This window comes from Martes martes (assembly GCF_963455335.1).
Source record: "Martes martes genome assembly, chromosome: 16".
Taxonomy (NCBI): Eukaryota; Metazoa; Chordata; class Mammalia; order Carnivora; family Mustelidae; genus Martes; species Martes martes.
In genome coordinates, this window is record NC_137904.1 from 3,744,387 (window position 1) to 3,765,051 (window position 20,665).

A 20,665-nucleotide genomic window follows, 5' to 3' on the forward strand; every position below is an offset into this window, starting at 1 on the left:
CTTTTTCTTTTCTTTTTTTTTTTTTTTTTAAGATTTATTTATTTGACAGAGATCACAAGGAGGCAGAGAGGCAGGCAGAGAGGGAGGACGAAGCAGGCTCCCCACCGAGCAGAGAGCCCGATGCGGGGCTCGACCCAGGGACCCTGGGATCATGACCTGAGCCGAAGGCAGAGGCTTTAACCCACTGAGCCACCCAGGCGCCCCCCTGCAGCTTTTTCAACAACCTGGCAATGTAAGCGTATTTAGTCCTCCTCTAGACAGACACGAAGGTCTAGGAAGGTGAAGTTGCTCTTTGGCCTTGAGGAAGTACTAGAGCTCATTTGATCTCAGCTCCGTCTGGTTCTAGGGCCGTTGCCCCTAGACCACAGCAAAAATACTTCCAGACAAATTGGGGGGTGATGGGAGACTTCATTAAAGTTACGCACACGCATTTTGCCAGGTATCTGAAACAACCACAACAGACAAAACTGCCATCTACCTTTACTACCCAGGGAACAAAGCAAGGAGACCTTAACGCGTAAAACTGCAAAGGTCACAAGACTACAAACCAGAAAATCCCTACTGACCTCAACACCGTCCTGTCCTCACTTTCCTCACCATTCCAGGCACCAGTGAAAAACATCAAGTACCAGTACAGTGTTTGGGAACCACCTGACGTCCCCTGGAGCCCCAGGGGCTCCCCCCAGCATTTACCTGGCTAGCCCCCCAGCACCCGCATTCATATAGTTACAGTGATGGCTGCACCTATCCACCCACCTGTCTACCTATCTCTCCCCCCCAAAAAAGACAAAGGGGAGAAAAGTTATTTATAGTTTTTAAAAAATCATTTTCTACAGGACTTCTCCCAAGACACCAAAATACCTTTTTATACTGAACCCCTCTGTAAAGAGATTATTATTATTATTTTTTTTAATTCTCCTTCAAGTTGTAAAGGTGCTGCCTTTGAGAACCCAAGAAAAAGACGAGCTTCACGTTAGGCCAATTCTAAGAATAATTTCCCTTCTACCTGACATTTCACAGGCGGCCCTCCTGTGGCCCAGGACTTTTCTCAACCAGCGGGGCAATGAACAATTCCTGTCTCCAAGAAACACGGTGAATAGAAATTAATGGTATTCAGCAATTTTAAATTCTCTGGCTGCAGGACTTTGGTTTATGAATTGCAAACTAACCAATTCAAAAGCACGCGACTTTCATTTTCACTCCACATTTATTCTTGCCAGGAGAAAATACTTTTTCCAAGAAAAAGCAATAACATCTTATGCCTTCACTCCGTGAGTTTAATTGTTTGGAAGGCATTTTCTGAGGACTTATCTTTCTGGCAAACCCTAGTGTTCTTTGGAAAACTGCACAAATGCATAAATTTACTAGGCGAAGTGCCGTAAACCCTCAACTACCCGACACAGTAAGGACATGTGGTATTCAAATATTCCCATTAAAAAAGTCACCCAACATTAATTAGGCCTCCAAAAAGAAAAAAAAAAAGGATTAAACAGTCACTCTGTTGGTGATTTACACATAAAAATTTTTCTAAGAATTACAACATCATAAAGTATACCTAATAAACCACAGTGAACAGTGTTTAAGCTTTCTGATGATTAAGGAGGGTCTCAAGGATTTGCATTATAAACAGGATTTGTCTTGGCACCAGAGCAACACGCCCATTATTAGGGAATTCTAGTCGAAGACGTTCCAGGTGACAGATGACTGTATTATTTCTACTAAAGTAGAATTCAACTTTTAAACAACTGGCTTTGGGGCCAGACAGCCCTGACTCTGCGTCCGCGCTCTTCCATTTCCCAGCTGTGGGGTCTGGGGCAAGTTCCTTCAGCCCTCAGATTCCTCTCCTCCGTGTAAAACATTCCTCTGCTGGGACGTGGGATTTGTTTTCCAGCTCTACCCAAGATCTGGTGTGCAAAGGTTAACGTGGGCTCCTTACCTTTTTGGTAAAGAAAATAACGAACCACCCACAGAAGTAGCTATCCCATGTGGCTTAAATCTGGAAATAGCTGGGAAGACGAAGGGCAAGGGAAGGGAAGATACTGGGAACAGAAAGAGAATTAAAAAGAGACCTTCATAATGCAGAAACTACCTCCTTTCCATTCTATCAAAAGAAATGGTCTCCCTGAAAACGCAGAGGTCTTGAGCGCCCCCTTGGGGTGGGAGATGGGAATTCCATCTTTAGTACGGGTTGCACTTTCGGCAAGAGACCCGAGTGTTCGAAAAAAATCCTTAAGATTTCAAAGAACGAGGTTACAGTCCAGCTGAGTTTCTGCTTTATCCTACAACATTCTAAATTATCCACAGTCATGTCCTTAAATATTTTCATAATGTGTTTAATAACTCTGTTCTATATTTTAAAACATTTTTATATATTTTTCATGCTTCGTTCAGCAAATTCTGAGATGACCACAAAACCAAAGTCTATGAGATTTCAAAAGATGGTCAGGCTGAAAGCATTCAGAACAAAGTCAAGGCAATTATTACGGCCACATGCTCCTCCTTAACAAATAATGAGCAGAAGTTACTAATAGAAAAAAGTTAAGAGTGCTTAATTTGTTTCTTTTTTGCCCTGTAGTTTAGCACATAAATAACATAAGGTGCATAATAATCAGTAACCTTGATGGAAGCTAGCAAACACACAGTTGCTAAGATTATATCGTGAAAGGACTATTTAACACAGGTGCTTTAAGTAACAAGAAAATGAGCGCACATAGCTGGACATCACGTGCGGACACTAGCCAGGCTGACTGGAAACCATCTGAGGTCAACATATTAGGACTTGTTGATTTTGATAAAATAAAAACCCTTTGATAATAGATGTGCAGGGAGCGCCTGGATGGCTCAGTCAGTTAAGCATCTGCCTTCAGCTTAGGTCATGATCTTAGAGTTCTGGGATCCCGCCACCTTGGTGGGCTCCCTGCTCAGTGGGGAGCCTGCTTCTCCCTCACCCTCTGCAGCTCTCCCCGCACACATGCACATGCTTGCTCTCGCTCTCCCAAATAAATAAATAATCTTAAAATATGTGTGTGTGTGTGTGTGCGTGTATACATATATATGTGATAGATGTACAGGAATAAATAACACCAGATGGAAGGTAAAGTCACAAACTAAATGTATTAGAATATTCCAGTTGTCTTCAAAATAAGTCCCCTACTGTTTACTGAAATTAAACTTTTACCTGAAACCTTAGTGTGTTAGTAACCGAGTATCTACAAACTCACGCAATTAATCTAAACAAACCTCCCTGGTAGCATAAAGGGGTGACGCTTGGGGAAAATAATGGTTCAAACATTCTCTATTATTTTGCCAAAAAGCTAGATTCCTACATTCTCCCACTGAAAAGCAGTAATAACCATTTCTTGAGATACTCAAATCTGGCTTTTTGGCATGAACTGGTAATTTGAGGAAACGATGAGAGAGGAGACCTGTGAGGCCAGTTTTCAAACCGAGATAAACTCAGGAGCAAAGGCCTGGTTTAGGTAACGGGTCACTGGCGTTTTCCTCAACTGATCAGATTATGAACTTCTTAAAAAAAAAGTTTCTGGGGTGCCTGGGTGGCTCAGTGGGTTAAGCCTCTGCCTTCGGCTTGGGTCATGAGCTCAGGGTCCTGGGATCGAGCCCCACATCAGGCTCTCTGCCCAGCAGGGAGCCTGCTTCTCTGCCTACTTGTGATCTCTGTCTGTCAAATAAATAAATAAAAATCTAAAAAAAAAAAAAACTTTCAACACTTGACAGTGTTGGTGGGAGGTTGAAATGGGGCACAACTTGCTTCGGGCCAGGACTCCCTGCCTGCCCCTCCCCCGCCCCCAAACTCCCAAACCAGGGGCAAGCGTCTGTGCTTCTCGAAGAGTAAGAATGAGAACGAGTCCCATCTCAATAACTTACATAAACAGGGGAAAATCCCCAAAGATGTACGATTTCTACTGGTACTGGCCTCTCGGAAAAGAAAACGGACCAGTCATAACTCTGGCCACTCCAGCACCGCCACAGCTGGGGTTATGGTAGAAGGTCCCCTCCCCTGCTGGCACAGAGGCTCACCATCTCCAGGGCTGTCTAGACAGGGGGCAGCGAGGGGCTCGGTGCAAACACGCCCCGGCAGAAAGCACTCGCTTCCTATAGCGTAGAGGTTACACCCAAGTCACACCCAAATAAGTGAACGCCTTCAGCATGTGTTGCTTCGCCAGCATATTCCCTGTGAACCACGTAACAGACCCTTAAAATAGAAATCGAGATGATCGGCAATATTTTGGAAACCCAGGTCTTCCTCAAGCTGTGGAAAAAATCCGGGTGGCCCAGATTCCTTCCTTTCTTAAAATAAGACTGCTTTTCCTCCCACTCTAGAAAAGAGGTGGAAATGTTTACATGGATACATCTGATGTGTTGACACAGCTCTTAGCAGCAGGTCCTTCAAAAGGGCGATCTTGTCCTTCAGATTCTGCAACAAAGTTCTGATGGTCACGGTAAGCTGGAAAGAAAAGAACACATCCTCAGTATGCTGGTCCGGACCTGTAGGATCTACTACAAATATCCGGTAAACACACTGTCATTCCTTCAAGGGCGAGCGGGCAGAGATGTCGGACCTCCCAAGGACACCCGATCGATCCAGGATCCCTCGATCCAGGGCGGTAAGGCATCTGAATTTTGGTCCGGTCACCCACTGGATGCTTGTATCCACTTTCTACTGTGACCAGGCAGTAACTGGGGCCATATCTGAATAGTGAAACTGCCACTAGGCCCCCACGGTCCGAATTCTGTCCTCTGAGCCTCTACCCTCCGATCCCATTTGTCTACCTTGGAGCCATGCAGGAATCTGGGTTCCCTAGTCTGCATTCACCAGCGAAAATCCCCCAGTTCCCCCAACCTTGCTTCAAATGACAAGCCATCGAGTTCCACTGCCACCCCGGCCAGTCTTGTCTAAACGCACTCGTGTATTTCAAACCCATGTGAAAGTTTTACAGCGGTGTGTTGTCCTTATACAATGTTAACCACATGCGACTGTTTTTCCGAGAGTGTGTGAATCTTCTCGATCATTCTACAGACCCCGAGGAAATTTTGGTTTGTGACCCTGAGTGCTGCCCTGAAGGATGGAGGGGGGTGGGGAGAGAGGTTCTCTCGGGAACTGAGAAATATGAAACATAAAGTTGCCCATGTAAATTAAATCTGGTCAGCCGTGGGTGAAATCAGAGATAACGTTTTCAAAAGACACGATCACAGGTTTCATTTGCTACCTCGTTCGGAGTAGCAACTACAAGCCTGCAGCGGAAAGGAAGGGGCCTCCCTCCCTAGATCAGCAGGACCACACTAAGGAAAACAGCAGGACACCAGAGGACACCAGAGGCTGGCCGAGGGCTACACATATCAAGCAGCCCTCAAAAGTATCGGGCAGCCAAGAAAAGTCTAACCTTAACTATTCTAATACCTCTGGGAACCACGGAAAACCACCCACAGTGTTTATCAGGAAATACCGAGGAAAGCAGATCTCCCCTCATTCAAGAAATAAAGAGCAAAGCAAACAAACAAAAAAAGCAAAACACACCCCCCGCCACGCGCACACACACACATCCAAACTAAGAAAAGTCTACAAATTAAAGCTCAAAATCATTCAAAAGATGAAAAAGAATGTAGCCATTAAAAAAGTATGACTGAAATCTCAATATGTTAAACACAGAAAGAGAGCCATGATAACCTATTCAAAGAAAAAAAAAATCAAGTCATAAAATGAAATGTCATCCATATTGAGAAAAAAAATCAATCCAGGAACTAAATACTTAAAATGCCACGGGTAGTTACCTCTAAGTAGTGGGATTTTAAAATTTTTTTATACGAAAATGATTACTTTAATAATCAGGAAAAGTTTTCCATCATCATTTAATAGAAACTTTCCAAAGCACAGAAAAAGACAGAAAGCCCAATTTATATTTTAAGCTAACACAACCCTGGCAACAGGCACTCACAGAGATCCTGGGAAAAAAAGAAACCACATGCCAATCTCCCATAAGGATTATAAAATATAAAAGTCTTTTAAAAAGATTAGCAAAGCAAATTCAGAATGATGTTAAAATGACAGTATATCACCACCAAGAAGAATTTATCCTAGTAACTGAAGAACAGTTTGATGTTAAAAAATCTAATAATAAAGCTGACAGTGTTGGTGATTAATACAGCATGGGGGGGGTAACTAAAACCAAAACAGAGGGGCACAGGGGTGGCTCAGTGGGCTAAAGCCTCTGCCTTCAACTCAGGTCATTATCCCAGGGTCCTGGGATCAAGTCCCACTTCAGGCTCTCTGCTCAGCAGGGAGCCTGCTCCCCCCTCTCTCTCTGCCTGCTTCTCTGCCAGCTTATGATCTCTCTCTCTCTCTGTTAAATAAATAAAATCTTTAAAAAATACATTAAAAAAAAACAGAAACAACAAAAACTAAGAATGGAACAGTACTGCCTTAACAACAACATTATTCAACTTTGGTCTAGAAGTTCCAACCAATGCAATAAGACAAGTTAAAGAAATACACAGGGACTGGAAGGAAGGAGAGGAAATTCATTATTTCCAAATGGATTAGTCTGTTTGGGAAAATTAAGTGAAGCCACTGACAGATTACCAGAAACAGGAAAATAAGTCAGTAATCAACTGTCAATTTAAAAAATCAAGGGCATTTCTATGTTTAAGTAATAGGTGGGGAGACTTGTTTTTAATTATTAATTTTAAACATCATTAACAATGTCAACAGAATCTCAAAAATATCTAGTACAGTGCCCGGCACATGTTGTGATTGTGGAGTAAATAATTGATGGAGGAATGAGTAAAAGGAAACATATAATATTATAAAAATGTAAATGTCCCCCAATTTAATCTTTAAATAAACTACACAACTATTCAAAGTCCCATCTGGAGCTCTTTTATTGGAAAAGAGGTGGTAATTGAGGCACAGTACAAAAGGACTTTAATGAAACTACGCAAAATTATTCTAAACCATGGATAAAGGGAAATATAGGAAGAAAAGGAATATGTGATGGACGGGGACTTTGACAATCAGATCTGGAGTCTTTATAAAAACCACAACAGGAACAACAGAACAGAAGGTGCAGGAACAGTGCAGCCGCGCAAAAATTCAGTGAATGAAATACAGGGTATTTCGTATCTTGGAGGGGGTAAGGTAGGGAATAATTTAGCAAATGGGAAAAAAAGTAAAATTAGATGCCCACAACATAACCAAAATAAACTTCAAATATTTTAAGGATAAGTGCTTAAAAATAAAAACGGAAGGAAAGCTTGAAGATGATTTAGGTGATCGGATAAAATATTTATACAGTCTCTGGCTATGAAAGACCTTTATCGCCATGATCTCTCCTCTTTCTAAAAGAAAAGACCACAAATAAAAATACTGAAAAATCTGGGGTGCCTGGGTGGCTCAGTCATTAAGCGACTGCCTTCGGCTCAGGTCATGATCCCAGGATCCCGGGATGGAGCCCCACATCAGGCTCACTGCTTGGCGGGAAGCCTGCTTCTCCCTCTCCCACTCCCCCTGCTTGTGTTCCCTCTCTCGCTGTGTCTCTCTCTATCAAATAAATAAATAAAATCTTTTTAAAAATACTGAAAATTTCAAATCCAGTTTAAAAACAAGTACATGGGGGCGCCTGGGTGGCTCAGTGGGTTAAAGCCTCTGCCTTCGGCTTGGGTCATGATCCCAGGGTCCTGGGATCGAGCCCCGCGTCGGGCTCTCTGCTCAGTGGGGAGCCTGCTTCCCTTCCTGTCTCTCTGCCTGTCAAATAAATAAATAAAATCTTTAAAAAAAAATAAATAAAATAAAAACAAGTACATGCCCAAAAAATGTCATTTATAAAATCAAAAGCCAAATTAGGAGAAAAAATACTGGTACCAAATATGCCAGATCAAGCTTGAATATAGTCAACATACACATAAAGAACACGGATATTAAGAAATAACAGGTTAGGGGATCAAGCCCCACATTGGGCTCCCTGCTCAGCAGGAAGCCTGCTTCTCCCTCTCTGTCTCCTACTTCCCCTGCTTGTATTCCCCTCACGCTGTCTGTCTCTCTCTCTCAAATAAATAAAATCTTTAAAAAATAAGTAAAAAAGAAATAGGTTAGGTTAAGGACGTATACTAGTAAGTCACAAAGGAAGAAATATGAGTATTCAATAAATGAAAACATGTTCAACCACATAAATAATTTTAAAAATGCATAATAATCTATGTATAATTTCACCTGCTAACAGAATGAGAAAGATTTGTAAAAGATAATCAGAATTGATACAGACTTATATGTACAAGAGGCTTAAGATTTCTTACGACCTAAATCCAGAAAGTCTACACTAAGAAACTTACTCTGATGTGGGCAATGATTTAGCCACACTGAAAACTCATTTATAATTGGAAATAGTCAAACTATCCAAGAGGATGACACCAGCTAAATGAATGAGATCTAAATGTAAAAAGTGAAACCACAGGTTTATTAGAAGACAACAGGAATAAATGCCCTTACATCCCAGAAATAGCAAAAGTTATAAGTGAAAATGTGGAGGCAATTAAAGATCGTTAGCCAATTCTGTTTAAAAAACCCCAAACTTTCACTTGGCAGACGGTACCATGGGCAGAGCCAAACAAATGATAAAGAAAATAAGTTACAGTCTATCGCCAAGAACTAAATCTCCGTATTATATAAGGAACTCTTAGGGACTAAAAAGACCAACCATCCAATTAAAAAAAATTGGGCAAAAGACAAGAACTTCTCAGAAAAATGTATATAAATAATGTTTAAGCATGTGAAAACATACTTCCCTTGATTAGTATATGAAAAAATGCAAGTCTGAAACTACACTGAAATACCATGTCTCACTTATCTGACCGGCAACAACTCAGGAGACTGACAACCCCATTTGTTGGTCAGCCTGTCAAGAAACAGAAACTTGTGCTCTGCTGATCAGGGCACCAAAGGTAAGCACCCGTATAGAGGGGAATTCGGCAACAGGTGAAAAAAATCACATACATCCTAGTTCTGAGAATTCACCCTTGTAAGACACCTCCACAAATATAAGGGGGGGGGAAGCATAAAGGTATTTATTGCAGCACTTTTCATAACAACGAAATTGTAGAAACATCCCAACACCCATCCTTAGACAGGTTAAACGGACCACAGCATATCTGTGCAGGAGAGTATTATACCGCCCAAAAGAACAGCAAAGATCTAATTAATATGGAGGGATCACTACGATGTAGTATTAAATGAAAAGAGCAAGATACAAAAGAGTATCTTTTGCGTAAAAGGAAGAGAAATGAGAACACACACAAACACACAGATGTTTATTTCTGCAAAAAGTTAGCATAGGAAGAATAAACCAAATTTAATGAAAATGGTTATATATAAGAAGTACTAAAAATTAGGGGCGCCTGGGGGGGGCTCAGTGGGTTAAGCCTCTGCCTTCGGCTCAGGTCATGATCTCAGGGTACTGAGATCGAGCCCTGCATCAGGCTCTCTGCTCGGCGGGGAGCCTGCTTCCCTTCCTCTCTCTGCCCACCTCTCTGCCTACTTGTGATCTGTCAAATAGATAAATAAAATCTTTATTAAAAAAAAAAGAAGTACTAAAAATTAATATAATAAACCCATAATTTTATGGTCAATTAATCTCTGACAAAGCAGGAAAGAATACCCAATGGGAAAAAACTCAGTCTCTTCAGCAAATGGTGTTGGGAAAACTGGACAGCAAAATGCAGAAGAAGGACACTGGACCACTCTCTTATACCGCACACAAAAATAAGCTCAAAATGGATTAAAGACTTAAATATGAGGCCTGAAACCATAAAAATCCTAGAAGAGAGCACAGGCAGTACAAACGGGCTGTAGCAACGCTTTTCACAACGCTTTTCTAGATAAGTCTCCTTTTCTAGATAAGTCTCCTAAGACAGGACAAAAGCAAATATAAACCACTGGGAGAACATCAAAACAAAAAGCCTCTACACAGCAAAGGAAACAATCAACAAAACAAAGAGGCAATCACTGAATGGGAGGAGATAATTGCAAAGGACATATCTGATAAGGGATTAGTACCCAAAATACATAAAGAACTGATACAATTCAACACCCCCAAAACAAATAATCCAATTAAAAATGGGCAAATGACATGAACAGACATTTCCCCAAAGACATCCAGATGGCCAAGAGACACGTGAAAAGATGCTCAATGTGACTCATCATCAGGGAAATGCAAATCAAAACTGCAAGGTATCACCTCACACCCGTCAGCACGGCTAAAATCAACACAGAAACAAAAGTGTTGGCAAGGATGAGGAGAAAAAGGAATCCTCTTGCGTTGTTGTTGGGAATGCAAACCAGTGCAGTCACTGTGGAAAACAGTACGGAGGCTCCTCAAAAAGTTAAAAATAAAACTGTCCAATGATCCAGCAATGACCCTACTGGGTATTTACCCGAAGAATACAAAAACACGAATTCAAAGGGGTACATGCACCCCAATGTTTAGAGCAGATTTATTTACAACAGACAAGCTGTGGAGGCAGCCCAAGTGTCCACTGGTAGATGAATGGATAAGGAAGAAGAGATACAGATACACTGGAATGTTATTCAGCCATAAAAAAGGAATGAAATCTTGCCATTTGCAACATGGGTGGAGCTAGAACGTGAGATAAGTCAGAGAAAGACAAATACCACATGATTTCACTCATCGGTGGAATCTTAGAAACAAAACAAAGGAAAAACGAAAAAGAGACAAATCAAGAAACAGACTCAACTGCAGAGAACAAACTGGTGGTTACCAAAGGGCAGGTGGGTGGGGGGATGGGAGACATAAGTGATGGGGATTCAAGAGTACCCCAAAAATGAATAAAAACAGATGCAAAGGATAGCATAAAACACAGGAAAAAAGAATCCGTTTTAATAACTTTAGAACAGAACAACCCCAGTATTATTAGTGGGATATTAGTTTTAAAAAGTTAAAAAAAATAAAGACAAATTCAAAGGTAGTGTCTGTGGCAGTACCTGTGTAGTAATCCTGAAACTGTCTTCTGTAAACGATAAAAAAGACCAAGTGGGCAAAAAGAGATCATAGTGTTTGGAAACCAAAGTTCTCACTGCTGGAAAAGAAAAATACGAATTTGGAATGGGGAAGGTTAGAAAGAATCATGGTGTTGGACTTGGATCGAAGGTGCTAGAATGAACTCAGAGCGTCTAAAAAATAGATTTCCTAGTCAAATCCTGCCACTGTTTTTGTAGCACCTGTAAGCTATTTACATTTTTACGCGTAAAATGTAAAAAAAAAAAAAGAAAAAAAAAGGCTATTATCCTTTTGGCAAGAACAGATCTTCCAAGAGGTGAAGACATCACCTCTTGTCCTGCAAAGCCTGGGAGATTTACTGTCTGGGGTTTGAACTAGACTATGAAATTGTCAGATACTTTTAAGGGGAAGTAGGAGACATTAAACAAGTGTCACGCTTCTTAGTCTCAGTCGTAACGACTACCTGATTGGTTATAATGCCAATTCCATCGTCTCACTCACACACACGCGCACACGGCACCTCAGCAGGAGGAGGGTTTTCAGACCTCCAAGCTCAAACAAATCACTTCAAGTACTATTTCTCTCCTGGTCTTACCCTGATTGTATTTTCACCATTTCTTTCACACTGATTTTGCTGTTGGATTTTCTCGGCAATCTCTTGCGCAATTTGGCAGGTAGAATCGTATGTGGAGAACCTGCATCAAAGTCGTAAAGGGAGAAGAAGGTTTAAGGTTCTTTCAAAGAAGACATCCACGTTATCTGCGTTTCAGTTTTATTAATTCTAGCCACGGATTCAAACAGGAGGGGAGGGTAGTAACAGCGACAGTCATAGGGACGCGTGTTGCTATTACGGTAAGTACAATGCGCTGGGCTCTATCCTGAATGCTTCTTCCGTAATAATTCACTTAATCCACACAAAAACACCAGGAGACGCGTCCCATAACCATCTCCACCTTCCAAGGCAGAAAATCAGACGCAAAGAGGTAGAGAGACTTGCCCAGGTGGTACCCCAGCTGTAAACCAAAGCTGTCCGGCCCTGAGCCTCTGCTCCTAACCGCTTCGCCATTCTGTCCATGGCAATGTGTCTGAATCCATTCACTTCTAGAACATTCGGCAAACATTTATGGAGGGCCTCCTCTTGCCAAGCACTGCTGCAGACCCTGGAGATCAGAGCAGTGACAAAACGGACAAGGTCCCTGCTCAAGATGCTTAGCGAAAGGAGAAAAAGCAGAGGATAAACACATAGTACATCAAGCACTAAGAAGAAAAATAAAGCAGGATAAGAGAACAGAGGGTTTCAGGCAAGGTGAGGAAGCAGCCAGCAGGGGAAGAACTTTACAAAACAGGCACAGGAAGTACTATTTATCCTACAACAAGATGCTCTGGGGACATGGGACACACGCCTTCCTGACATTTGCTGAGTTTCTATTTCATATTCATAGCGTTGGAGGCTTTGGAAAATTCGCAATGAATTCCCAATCGTCTCTTATTTTGCCCTTTTGTGACAAAATACTGTCAAATATTTTTTTAAAAAATATTCGTGGAGAGAGAGGCAGAGGCAAAATTAAATAAATGTGACTAAATCACATTCCTATCTGTTTCACAGAGAAAAGCTAGGTGCACGCACACACTGCGTCTCCCCTACTAGGTGGTCTGCTCCGTACGACCAACCTATTTTCCAGCACTGTCCCAGCACCAAATACTGAAAACTGCTACTTGTCCTAATGTCCCCATTTCTGCTTGAAAAAGTAAACGATCCATTTCTCAAAATCTCTGAACTCCCACACAGTATTCATACACTGAGGGAACTTGGCAAATGTGTTTTTTAGTGATGGAAAAAACAATCTCCAATCGCTTCCCTTGGCGATCTTACTAGAGTAACTCCAGCAAAGGGAGACAGTCGAGTCCTTGATCTGGGCCAGGTCCTGGGCGAAAAGTGTTACATTCTGAACTTCACATGCCAAGAAGTACGATCTTTAACAACTCCCCACTACACGCTAAAGCAGCCTCATGCAAATATTCACGGGTAAGTGTGTGTATGTTCACGAATACAAAAAACAGCAGGTGATACAACACACAATTAAGAAAATAGGAGGAAAGGGTGCCTGGGTGCTCAGTCGGTTAAGTGTCTTATTCTTGATTTCGGCTCAGGTCATGATCTCAAGGTCATGAGATCAAGCCCCACGTCGGGCTCTGTGCTGCGCACGGAGCCTGCTTGAGATTCTCTCTCCCTCTCCCTCTGCCCCTTCCACCGACCAAAAAAAAAAAGAAAAGAGGAGGGAAGCTGGTAAGGAAACTGGTCCTGGCTCCAGCTCTGCCACATCTTCCCTTCTCCCCGCCCATACCGCCCTCTCTGAAAAGAGGAGCTTAGGTCTGGCTCTGCGGCCCCAGACCACACCTATGAAAATCAATAATAAGGTATGATACAGCAGCTCCTTCCAAATGAAGACCGGAAGTGAGAGGAGTAACTGGTGGCCTAGGGCACTCAGACTTGACCTGGCTGGGCCAAGAGGGTACATCCTGGGCTGAACTACAAGGCTGAAGCAGGAGGGAGGGGCACATCCTCGACTTGGCAAAAGCCCCAAGGAGCAAGCAAGGGTGAAAGGAAGGAAATGGAAGGACACGTGCCTGGTGCATTCGGCTGAGCGGCCCTGGGTGGGCGGATTCGGCATCAAACGGCACGGATGCACGGAAGCTAGTTTTTGCAGAGCCTTGAACACCAGAGTAATCAGGTGAGACTTTTGGAAGAGGGCTTTAGAGCTGTAGGGGACCCTTTTACACATGGAGTGAGCCCTTGAAGAGGTTCTGTGAAATGCAGAGGCCAAAACCCCAGATGTCCCACTCCCACTCCTCACCTTCCCACGTTAGCTTTGGAGAGCAATGGTCCTAAAACTTTGCTAGTGCTGGAACCACCAGGGGAATCTTCAAACAACAACACCACAGCCAAGTCCTGGCCCCCAGCCCCGCGCATTCTGCTTAAACTTGAATGGGGCTTGACCTGGACACGAGGAATTGTGAAAGCTCCCCCTGGGTCTTCTGATCTGTACCCAGAGGTCATGGGCAGCCTCATCACAGTATCAAGCATACAAGTGCCTAAGGTACTAGTTCAGGAAACTGCGCTCGGTTACACAAACAGCTGGGAACGAAAGAGGTGTGGGTGGGAGACGGGAAGACTTTTCCAGCTCTCCAATTCTATAACGGGTCACCAGTATCTACTGCCTGCGAGGCATAGGGCTAAAAGGATGGGACCACAGCATGAACAGATCACATAAAATTGAAGAGAAAAACCAAAGACTTAATAATCTGATAGGAGGACTGAAGAAAAAGGGGATGATTGGAGTTTTCAGGCCTGGGTGACTCAGAGGATGGTGATGCAAAGAGGCAGAGACAAAGAATCCACAAAGAGGAGCAAAGAGAAGTTTCCAGACCATGAACTGAGCTCCTGTTCTGCCACAAAAACACTGAATGCACAGTTAAACTCATATATGTGTGAGATTTACTCGGGAAAAAAAAAAATCTCGGGGGAGGGGGAGAAAGATGTGGAGGGCAGAGATGAGAGAAGGATGGGGGAAGACTGGTAATTACAGGAATCCGGTGATGAATATAAAGGGGTTATATTATACATTACACAGGGTCATAGTATGGATGATACTATTCTACTTTGTATGTATTTTACCTTCCACAACAATTTTTAGAAGGGACCCAAGAAAGGCCCAACCAGAATACAAAACTGGTAAGGTCTGTTAAATCTGTAATTTTTCCAGAAATGATGTATCATCAACAAATATGTTGCCCCAGCAGTAAAGTTAATTAGCTTCAGCAAAGAACCACTTCAGAGGCAGTCATCCCTTGCTCCTTCCATTAAAAAGTGAGCTTGCCCCTTGCTCTGATACACCATTAAAGCTGTCACTGCTATATTCCACTTTTTTTATTATTATGTTCAATTAGCCAACCAACATTCCATTTTCAACATTAGAGTATCACTCAGGAGTAAAGCATCATTGACCTATGATTTTTCAAGAGCAGGAAGGCAAGGTTGTATGTGGCCAAGTCTGTTTTTATAGGTTTTGTCAAAGTCCCGTTCTGTACTCCCTTCGGCCTTCCTGACCAGCAACCCACTTTGCAAGGCAGCTGATGCTAACCCAGCAGAGCTCCCTCACTGTTTCACTGTCAGCAGTCCGGGGAGAAAGCCGCTCGGTCAAACTACTTGAGAGTAAGAGGGAACATGATGTGCTCTCAGCATAAACTGGGGAAGAGGCTTGGGGTGTAGTGATGGCTTCCAGCACTCTAAATGGATAACCACCTCTGAGCTTTACTTCCTATCTCATGTGCCAAGTGAGGGGCTTAGCTCCCAGGAGGTGGAGGGCAATTTAGCAATACATATCAAGGGCCTTAAAAATGTTCTTATCCTTCAATCCAATAGTTCCACCCAATAGTTCCACTTCTAGGAAGCAAGTGGAGGAAATAAGAATGGAACAAAGGGGAGTCTTTGTAATAGCTAAACAAAACAAACTCTAACATTACAAAGAGGTACAAAGAGGGAAATAATTAAATAAATTGTGGTTATTCATACAATGCACTATTACGCACCATGAAAAAATCATGCTTTCTGTAAAAATTTACCGACACGGAGAACTGTGCCTTGCTTTGTGAAACATGCAGGTTTCTCTCATTATCCAAAACCTTTTGGATTCCTACAAAACCTTTCCTAAGCCGAAATGGTGTAAAGCAAGGGGCCAATTACCATAAATATATATGGAAACACTTTTTGAGCTTTCCTAAACCCCCAAAAATAACCTCTCTGGGGCTTTTCTGATACCTTAGGGCACATCTTGCTAAGGGATACACAAAATAAACCAAGATAAAGCCCAGATGCTCACAGACACATTTCAAAGCTATGAGAACTGGATGCTGAATGTAGTTCCCGGGAAGGAGCTTGGGGTGGGGGGGGGGGGGTCACTTTTGCTGACCTGGGGAATGCAATGTCTCTATGACCTCTTGCTGCAAAAGAAACACTGAATGCTAGATTTGCTTTCCCCTCTTTTTTCATAAAGGCAAAAATCCTCTTCTGATTTCTTTTGGTTAGCGAAAAGAAGTACTAAGGTCAGTCTTTCATAAAACCAAAGTAGCACAATGTAAAGTCTCAAGAAGCTGGAGATACTTGTACATGATCTATAATATATATGCCTAGTATATAAACAAATGTTTTCCTTTTAAAAATCAGTAACAGCTATTACTCCAAATGACAGAGCTGAAGATGTGGCATTGTTTTTCTCTGGAAATAGTATTTTCTAAATTTTCTATCAGAGTGTACACAGGTGTTAAAATTAGGTGGGAAAAAAATAGCGTTAAATCAAGTGAGCCATTTGGTGCAGGTGACCCAGATCCAAGGTAATGCTTTGATCCTGCAACCCATTCCAGTAGTCACAGTGCCTACAACTTAATTATAAATTCTGCCAGAAACATTAACAAGAACTTTCCAGAGCTAGGATATGCTTTTAATCATTAAACCAAAAAACTCCAGTCCGACATGCGGTAGCAAGATGTTCCTTAGGATCAGAACTTGTGTCTTTTCATCATTCAGTCCTTGGGACGGAATTGTTGAAGGAACAATCCTTCCCAGCTTTTTTTTTTTTTTTTTTTAAACTGCAGAGATGCTGCAGCAGAAACAGCCTTCCCGATACTGACTCAGGGAAGGGTAAGCCGCCTTGCAAACAAATGCGTAATTTCCCTCCCCTGTTCCCCTAAGTTTTTTGAAGGGCCCACAAGATCTAGGTCCTAGTGCCAAGTGGTTACTAACCGGCGGGTGACCGTGGATTCTGAACCTCGGTTTTCTCAGTCCCGGAGGCAAGAGGGGGGAGGTCACCCGATGAACCGGCGTTCCACGAAAAGGTGACTCGGACTTCACTCTCCCCGCAGTCCCAGGAAGCTTGCACTAGCCAGCTCCGCAGCTAGGACGGGCGGGAAGTCCCCGCGGCCAGATGCAGCCCAGAAGGACTAAAGGCATGTGTCCGGGATTCGGTACTCGCCCCCACCTCCCTGGTGTCCACCCGGTTCCCCTCCCGGGCCACCACCGCGAGCACCCAGGGTGGCGGGACGCGGCGCGGTCCCTCTGGGCACGGGAAGGCCCCTCCCCTCCTCCTGAGGGGCTCCCGCAGCCCCAGAGCCTGGCTACCGTCCGCTCCCCGGAAGCCCGGCCTCCCCCGCGGACCCTCGGCGCGGCCGCCCTCACCCAGGGCTCACCAGGGGTCCGGGGCCATCGTGCAGTCTCCGCCCGCCGCCGCCGCCGTCGGACACTTCCTGCTCGCGGCAGCTGACTACGGCGTCCCGCGCGGCTCATACCCCGCGGTTCGACCCGGGCGCGACCGGAACCCGCCGTTTGCCCGCGGAGCGTACATCTGGGGTTGGAAAGGATGATCACGAAAGCGAAGCGGCCCCCGGGGAACGTCAGATTGGCGCAATCGAATCTAATCGGTTCCCCCTGAGAGACGCGAACAGCCCGGCGCAATGAAAATTAAACCGTTGGGCAAAAATCTGAGCATTTTCCCGGGAAGGTGGGCGCATCTCAAGACTTCCAGCAGTTACCTGAATTTTCATCCCGCTTCAAAAAAAAAAAAAACAAAAAACAAAAAACGACTGGGGGCACAGGGGTCCGACTGTGTAAATTTACTAAAACTCACTTACAGTGAACTTTATATGTAAAGTGATAGCTCAATAAAGCTTAAAAATTCTTTTCAACCCTGCTTCCAAGGGACCCAAAGAAGTGGCCATTATATATTATTTTTCATTATATCGGTGCTTGATTCTATAGTTGCGAAAAAAGTCACAGATGCTTTCCGTGGAGGGAAAGCGTGCACTCAGCGCCCCTAAATTTCCAGGGAAAGAGGAGGGGGGAAAGCCCACCTCCTTTTGCAGCGCGAGCTCGGGGCGCTGCAGCCCGGAGCGCGCGCGGGCGCGGGCCTGGTGCGCATGCGCACGTCCGTTACCATACCAACCGGCAGACGCTACGCCGCCGGAAGCCGAGAGCAGGGAGAGCCCAAGCTCCTGGGGATGGAGAACCATACTTCGCTCAAAGCCGAGGTGGCCGAGCTGGAGCTTGAGGCCGTGATTGGCTTCAACGGTGAGGCCTCGAGCGTGTCTGGGCTGGGCGGGTTGCGAGCCCCGGGGACGAGTAGTGAGAACGGGGACACCGGTGTGGGACCCCGGGTGCGCATGGAAGGCAGCGCGGGACACTGGCCAGGGCCAAGCTCTCCCCTGCCCCAGAGCCCTGGGGAGTCCCTTCCTCGCTCCAAGTCTCAGGGACTAGGATGGCTTCGCAGCACCTAAAAAGGACAAGGGCCTCCTTCCCGGGACCGAGGATGAGTTGGGTGGCCGTAACCCTTCTCCCCGGGTCAGCTCCGCCTTGGCCCTAAGCCCTCGCGCAGCCCCCAGAGCTGCCCGCCCCTCGGCCCCTGGGACCAAGAAACTCCTAGAACCCCAGCTGATGTGCTAGTGAGAACGGGCTGGGCACTGAACGTGGGTGTGAGCAGGGGATGGTCTTGTCCCCTAACCCAAGAATTCTTAATGGTGAGGATTTCAGACCCGGATAAAAGGCGGAGAGGACGCCAGGGGGAGCTGGAGGGGAGAGATGCTCGGGTCAGGGGAGACCTGCTGGTTCAGCTCACATCTTATTTAGGGCTGCCTTTTATTTTGAAATTTAAGGAGTGGGTGGTGGGGGGAAGTGCTCTTTGATGTTGGGTGTGAAGGATGGAAAACAAGCAATGCGTTACGATTTAGAAAAAAAACTTTTTTTTTTTAAGTGCATTGTGTTGCCTGGAAGTTTTAAAATTATGATAATGCAGGTGCAGAACCATCAAAGATTAAAGTTTTAGGCACATTCTGGGATTTGACTCTTGACTCTTCGTTTTGGTTGAATAGTTTCTGATAGAACGTGGGCGCTTAGTGCATCTGAGAAGTCGGCCCTCTTTATAACTGGTGACAAGTTCATTGGTAAAGAGAGTGAGTGACCTCTGAGTGCAGGGGGTCACCCCAGTGACCAGTGAAGAGCTTCCAGAACAGAGCTCTGCAACCGAGTTCATGCTGTTTTGTCGAGCTCTAAGAATAAATATATGGTCCCTTATATTCCAGTGCTTCCCATGGCCATGGCAGAGGTTAGCTTTCGCATGGAAACAAATTAGAAGCCAATGCAAAGCCCCTTTTCTCATTTTGATGCTAGAACTCCTTGCAGAGTTACATTACAGTTTATGAATTTCACCTTGAGAGTGTCAATGTGTAATGGTGCTTGGCCATTGTAGGTATTGTATTTTGACGGGAATTTATTATTTAAGCAAACCAAACATAGTTGTACGGCTTATGGAAACATTTTATAAAGCTACAGTTATTAAGAATTTGGTATTGGCACAAGAATAGCCACATTTATCAATTGACTGGAGTAGATAAGGCCATGTTTATCCTATCACGCGAAGAGTTTCTAAACTAAAAACAGCCACAATAGAACAACAGATCAAGGGTCTACAATCTATAGACTGTTGGCTCGGATTTTATTTATTTTTCTTAAAGATTTTATTTATTTATTTGACAGAGGGAGAGAGATCACAAGTAGGCAGAGAGGCAGGCAGAGAGAGAGGGGGAAGCAGGCTCGCTGATACGGGGCTCGATCCCAGGACCCTGAGACCATGACCTGGGCCAAAGGCAAAGGCTTAACCCACTGAGCCACCCAGGCGCCCCATGCGCTGATTTTAAAGTTTAACTAGAACCCAGCCATGCACATTTGTTGATATGTTGTCTATGGCCGCTTTTACACTACGGTAGCATACTTGAGTAACTGTGGTCCATAATGCCTAAAATGTTTACTGTCTGGCCCTTTATAGAAAATATTTGCTGACCCCTGAAATGGATAAGAGGTAAAGAAATATAAATGACTACTAGCTCAAAATGTTTAAACAAGGGGCGCCTGGGTGGCTCGGTGGGTTACAGCCTCTGCCTTCTGCTCCGGTCGTGAACCCAGGGTCCTGGAATCGAGTCCCACATCGGGCTCTCTGCTCAGCGGGGAGCCTGCTTCCTCCTCTCTCTCTGCCTGCCTCTCTGCCTACTTGTGATCTCTGTCTCTCAAATAAATAAATAAAATCTTTGAAAAAAAATTGCAGTCCAGCAGTGTTTTGGAACTAGACAGAGGTGGTGGTCCTTTGACAGTGTGTACGTACTCACTGCCCCTGGATTGTCCCCCGCTTCAAAATGGTTTATTTTATGTGAATTTCACCCCAGTAAATTATTTTTTAAAATTATCATCCTTTTGTACAACAAAATACTACATAACCCTTAAGAAAACAGAGATAGATCTATAGGGGAAGAACAAGGAAAGATGTGAAAGTTATGTTAGCATACCTTTGTAAGACGCAACTTGCCCAATAGTACATGTGGTATGAGCGTATTACAGTTTAAGTGAAGTGTGTGTGTGTGTGTGTGTGTTAGAGAGAGAGAAAGAGAGAGAGGTGGGGAGTGGTGGACATGAGTATATATGGAGAAAAGAGGGAAATGTATTTATTATAGGGGACATGTGTGAATTTTAGCTACTCAACATCCAAATATCCTTTTATCTGAGGAGAATCCCAAGATAGGCAAAGAGGGGTGTCTGCTGCCTT

General features: G+C 44.1%; 2 protein-coding genes across 10 annotated transcripts in view; one reads left to right on the forward strand and one right to left on the reverse strand.

Moving 5' to 3' along the window:
• Nucleotides 1–17,348, reverse strand: part of STX8 (syntaxin 8) — a 244,322-nt gene extending 226,974 nt beyond the window's left edge. Inside the window, exons 1-4 of one of the 9 annotated variants that reach the window (XM_080826398.1) lie at nucleotides 17,268–17,319; nucleotides 16,825–17,021; nucleotides 11,620–11,719; nucleotides 4,371–4,465 (exon numbers count right to left, since the gene is read on the reverse strand). Coding sequence is in view for 5 of the 9 variants with exons in the window: in XM_080826392.1 (XP_080682518.1) it covers nucleotides 4,371–4,465; nucleotides 11,620–11,719; nucleotides 17,268–17,284 (212 nt within the window). In the remaining 4 variants the exon portion in view is untranslated. Of the gene's footprint in view, nucleotides 1–4,362; nucleotides 4,466–11,619; nucleotides 11,720–16,824; nucleotides 17,022–17,256 lie in introns of all 9 variants that reach the window. The other 8 variants (XM_080826395.1, XM_080826392.1, XM_080826394.1 and 5 more) reach the window with 8 other exon arrangements.
• A 726-nt stretch (nucleotides 17,349–18,074) lies between these two features.
• Nucleotides 18,075–20,665, forward strand: part of CFAP52 (cilia and flagella associated protein 52) — a gene marked incomplete at both ends in the record, with an annotated part of 35,597 nt that continues 33,006 nt past the window's right edge. Inside the window, one exon of the mRNA XM_080826518.1 lies at nucleotides 18,075–18,144. Within this exon, the coding sequence (XP_080682644.1) occupies nucleotides 18,075–18,144 (70 nt within the window). The remainder of the gene's footprint in view (nucleotides 18,145–20,665) is intronic.